This window comes from Gavia stellata, unplaced genomic scaffold (genome assembly GCF_030936135.1).
Source record: "Gavia stellata isolate bGavSte3 unplaced genomic scaffold, bGavSte3.hap2 HAP2_SCAFFOLD_53, whole genome shotgun sequence".
Taxonomy (NCBI): domain Eukaryota; kingdom Metazoa; phylum Chordata; class Aves; order Gaviiformes; family Gaviidae; genus Gavia; species Gavia stellata.
Window position 1 is genome coordinate 370043 of NW_026776569.1, and position 4775 is coordinate 374817.

Below are 4775 nucleotides of genomic sequence, written 5' to 3' on the forward strand. Positions count from 1 at the left end.
AGTTTCCTTTGGGGGTTTCCTCCATCATTTTGTTGAGCTACAATTATTTCTTGGCGATCAGGTGACGGGATTGGCGCTGGTCTTCTCTTCCGCGAGCACATCCTGACATCCTTTGTCATCCCGAGCTTTCCCCTCTGTTCCTGAGAGGAGCGATGGCCGCAATGGGGAACGACTCCTGTGAGTAACAGTTTCCCCAGCAGGCTTGGATTTTGTGAATCCCCAAAGGCGATGGACGCGGCTGGTCCTCCATCCCTGAAAGCTGATGTGCTGACAACCTGGAGTGAAGTCTGGGGCGTTTCCTTATAGTGGCCAGATCTACCCAGGTGTTTTCGATTAGACACAGGAAACGGCGTTTTCTCACTCCTCTGCCACTATGTACAAGACGTTGAAAGATGACATTGCTCATAGAAAGCTCTGACATCAGTAGGGTTACCTTCTGTGCTAGGGTCTTGCTTGTTTTTGTCCAGTTACAATCAGGAAAAGGGAAGACTTGACCTGATAATCTAGTTCAAGAGCCTAGAGGGAAAGGAAGGTAGCCCGAGGCACAGAAATCAGAGTGTGGGTTTGTTGGACTTTGGGCAACGTAAGCGAGGGAACAGACTATCTTCCACAGCTGTTTCTTAACAAGCAAATTTCAATGGCAGCGTTAGGCTTCCCCCAATGTCTCTGTGTTGGAGGTTAGAGCTGGTTGTCCTGGGTGCTCCTGCACAGAACTCGACTTTGAAATATGCTTTTGTGCAACAGTATCGTCTCACCTCTTTTCAAACGTCGTTTCCCTGCAGTCATTGCCGAGGGAATGGCTCCGCCACAAAGGATCCTCTTTCCCCCGGAGAAGATTTGCATGGGCTGGCAGCAACGACAGAGAGCTGGAGCGGGACTCCACAACCTGCACAATACGTGCTTCCTCAACTCCGTCCTGCAGTGCCTGACGTACACACCCCCTCTGGCCAACTACCTGCTCTCTCGTGAGCACAGCTTGTCGTGTGAGTACTTTTAGGAACATCTCCTTGTCAATCTGTTGGGCACTTCCTGAGGATTCCCAGAACCTGGAATTTGATTTAGGGGAAAAGCAGCCCTTCTTTGTCAACCCCCCACCCCGCCCGCCCCAAGCGGGTGTCCTTTGAACGCTCAAGCCTAGAAGCCGCTTGTCGTACCTAGGCGTGTTCCTCTTCAGAAAGTCACCTCTTTCTAGCCCCGGGTCTCCGTCCCTATTCCTGCAGCTTAAACTCTCTTTGCTTACGGCACACAAAACTTCTGTCAGTTTAGCATCCCTCTGAAAAAAGTTTTCTACGCACAAAAATGTCCCGGGCTTGTTGGGACATTGTCACCTTAGGAGAGTAGAGTAGAACTCCTCTCCATTAAGTTTCCCGTTGCTACGGATATTTTGCTAAGCTGACAAATCGCTTTCCTCTCTCTCCTCAGGTCGCCAGCTAGGCTTCTGCATGATGTGCAGAATGGAAGCGCACGTTAACATGGTCTTGCGTTCCTCCGCCAGTGCCATCGAGCCTTGGGCTGTCCTCAGTGTCCTCAAGCGTAAGTCATTTCAGGTGCTTTGACACGGTGTCTTCTGTTCTCGTAGGAGAGAACTCCTAACTTCTTCTTTCTTAGGAATAGGAGAACATTTCCAGCTTGGCATGCAGGAAGACGCCCACGAGTTCTTACGCTATACTGTCGATGCCATGCAGAGAGCTTGTCTGAGTGGAAGCAGCGAGTAAGCACAAGCAAATGACCTTTTGAATGTTCCCCAGCCCTTTGGACTCCTCGACGTACTCCCGTCAGGGAAAAACTGCGCCCAGGGCTTTCAGACAAAGTAAAACTCTTGGAGGAGATAACTCCCTGCCTTACCATTTATTTCCAGCTTGGACATCTCTTCTCAATCAACTACCGTTGTCCATCAAATATTTGGGGGCTTTCTGAGATCCAGAGGTACTTTTCCACACCTATTGCTCTCCTTGGAATTGTCTGTGCCCTTCTGTCTGCCTGTGATCAACAGCTGTTCTTGTGACTGGCGTAGTACGTACGACGAGTGTAAACCCGCACAGTCCACTCCCTCTATCGCTGAGCATTTCCATTTGCCTTCCAGTCACGTGCTTGAGCTGCAAAGCGGTTTCTGATTCCTACGAGACCTTCCTGGATGTTCCTCTGGATATAAAAGTAAGAGGGTTTGGAATTGTGCTTCCAGACGTCCCAAGGCTCCTGTAGCTTTCCAGCATGAACGCAGTTGGCTTTAAAAACGTAGACGGCAAACACAAGAGAGCTTGGTGGTGGGTGGGGAGTGGAATGGAAGGCGTCCTTCTGGGGAGGCCGTGGCAGTGGTCTCCCTGGAGGTGCCGGCTTTAAGCCGGACAAGCACGAATTATCCTCTCTGCAGCCTCGACGTGCTCTCATCCTTCTTCCCTTTGCCCTCCCTCCACACCCGTCTGACTCCCAGGCTGATGGGTTGTGGTGTTTTCCTTATTGATGACCCTGCACACCATCGGTAGCTGAACCGTGCGGTGCCCCAGAGAGGTGGCTCTTGATGGCCCTGGGATTCCGTGGAATTGAGGGGAATGTTCAGCGTAATCCCCTCTTTCGGCCTCCTCCTGGGCGCTGCTTGCGGGTTCAGGGTGGGTCTCCTCAGCGTCAGCTACCTGGCTCTTCTGGTCAACTCCTAGGAAGTGTTGGGACGAGGGCGTTGCCCTCAGCTCAGTGCTCTCCTTTCTCACTCCTCCAGGCAGCCTCATCGGTCAGCGCAGCTCTCGAGGACTTTGTGAAACCTGAGCAGCTGGATGGTGAAAACTGCTTTAAATGTAGCAAGTAAGATGATTCCTAACGACATATTAATACTAGATCCTGGGGGAAGGTGCTGCATGTCATCGAGCGTAAGTCATCTTTTCCTCTAGGTGAGATGCACAACAAGGACACGCGGCTTTTATTTTTAATCTGGCCTTAGACAACCGAATAGCCTTAAAATAGCGGAAGGACGTGTGAGACGTGAAAGCTTGTTCGGCCTTCTGGGGGGAGAAAAGGGGGCATTTAAGGCTGCGTTTCACCACTCGGCTCTGTGCTTGGATTCCAGGTGTGACAAGATGGTTGCCGCCTCCAAGAGGTTTACAATCCATCGGGCGCCAAAGGTTCTCACGGTGTGTCTGAAAAGGTTTGACCATTTCACCGGCGGGAAGATCAGCAAGGTGCGTACGCAATTGGAGTGCGACTTTCTCCCTGGAGCGGGAGGTTTCCCAAAGCAGTGCGCTCTTTCCCAAGCTCTTCATGTTGAGATTTTCGTGTTCCCTTCTGGGGAGAGGAGAGCTCCCGTGGGAAGATGAGCATGCACTCTGCTCCGGCAGAGCTGCTTTGGCTGAGAACACTTTCCTGCCACCCAAACCACGACATGTCGCTTTAGGGAAAACCAAGTTTCCAACAGCCCCAAAAGATGTATTTGTAAACCTCTGGCCCCTGGTCTTGGAAAGCTATTTCGTGTCGAATTTCAGGATCATTTCTGAGCCCTCTTGGTCTCTCCGTAGGTTGTGGGGTATCCCATGTACTTGGATCTTCGGCCATACACGTCTCAGACAGCTGGAGAACCCCTCCTCTACTCCTTATATGCTGTCCTGGTGCACAGCGGTGGCAGCTGTCATACAGGACACTATTTCTGCTACACGAAGGTGAAGAGCAACTTCTTGCCTAACAAGGGAAAAACGTACCCGGGGGAAGACAACTTCCGTGGCACTGTTCCCGGCAGCCAAGCTTTTGGGGGGAAGGTCTCCTTACCGGCCGGGTTGGATCGGTTTTGGCGTCCTCTTGGTTCTGTAGTTTTCTGCCTGTCTTTTTGTGGAGACACCATGCAGTTCATCTCCAGATACCGATGCCTTCTTTGCAGGCCAGCAATGGACTGTGGTACGAGATGGACGATTCGTCTGTGGTTCCCTGTGACTTCAACACAGTTCTCAGGCAGCAAGCCTATTTACTGTTCTATGTCAGGTAATAAGCAGTATTAACTGTGTTCAGAATACTGTGTTTCCTTTTCCTGGCTTTGCTACTTTTCTTCTCGTCCTCCTGAGTGTTTCTCTTTCCGTCACAGAAGACAATTACTACCTGCGTCGTTCAGTGCTGTCAAACCCGAGCTACCCCACGTCAGTCCTTATCCTTCCTTGCTGGGCTTTAGGCTGCTGCCCAGGTCTAAACTGCTGCTCCTCTGCTATCTGAAGCTGGCTAATGTAGAGGAGAGTAGTTAACGGGGGCCTACGGGAAAGATGGGGAGGGGCTCTTGATCAGGGAGCGCAGGGATAGGACGAGGGGTAACGGTTTGAAGCTGAAGGAGGGTAGATTTCAATTAGACGTTAGGAAGAAATTCTTTATGCTGGAGGTGGTGAGGCACTGGAAGAGGTTGCTAAGGGAACTTGCGGATGTCCCTCCCTGGACATGTTCCAGGCCAGGCTGGATGGGGCTTTGAGCAACCTGATCTAGTGGAAGGTGTCTCTGCCCGTGGCAGGGGAGATGGAACTAGATGATGCCTTCCAACCCAAACCATTTGATGATCCTATGATTCTATGAAACGGCGGTTGTAGGGGGTGTAAAGACGAGGTCTTGCTCCGACAGGGGCAGACCTGGTGGGAAGACCCTAATCGAATTTCCCACTTGTAGTTTTGGTTGCGTCTTCTCTCTGTCATAGAATCTGCCCTGAGAAAATGACAGGTTGGAACTGAACCCCAGAGGAGGCTGCGAGAACAGCCCTAAACAGAGATCACTCTTTCTCTCCAGACGCTCCGATCTGAAAATGGGAGAAAGGACTTCTT

At 51.3% G+C, this 4775-nt stretch overlaps 1 protein-coding gene across 1 annotated transcript; it reads left to right on the forward strand.

Moving 5' to 3' along the window:
* The first annotated feature begins 161 nt into the window (after positions 1-161).
* On the forward strand, positions 162-4214 carry LOC132321137 (ubiquitin carboxyl-terminal hydrolase 42-like). Its single transcript, XM_059834711.1, has 11 exons — positions 162-177; positions 783-983; positions 1423-1533; positions 1609-1711; positions 1859-1926; positions 2084-2154; positions 2714-2796; positions 3059-3170; positions 3504-3644; positions 3860-3960; positions 4061-4214. Exons 1-11 carry the CDS (start codon positions 162-164, stop codon positions 4212-4214), a joined length of 1161 nt encoding a protein of 386 aa, XP_059690694.1.
* Positions 4215-4775: the final 561 nt, after the last annotated feature.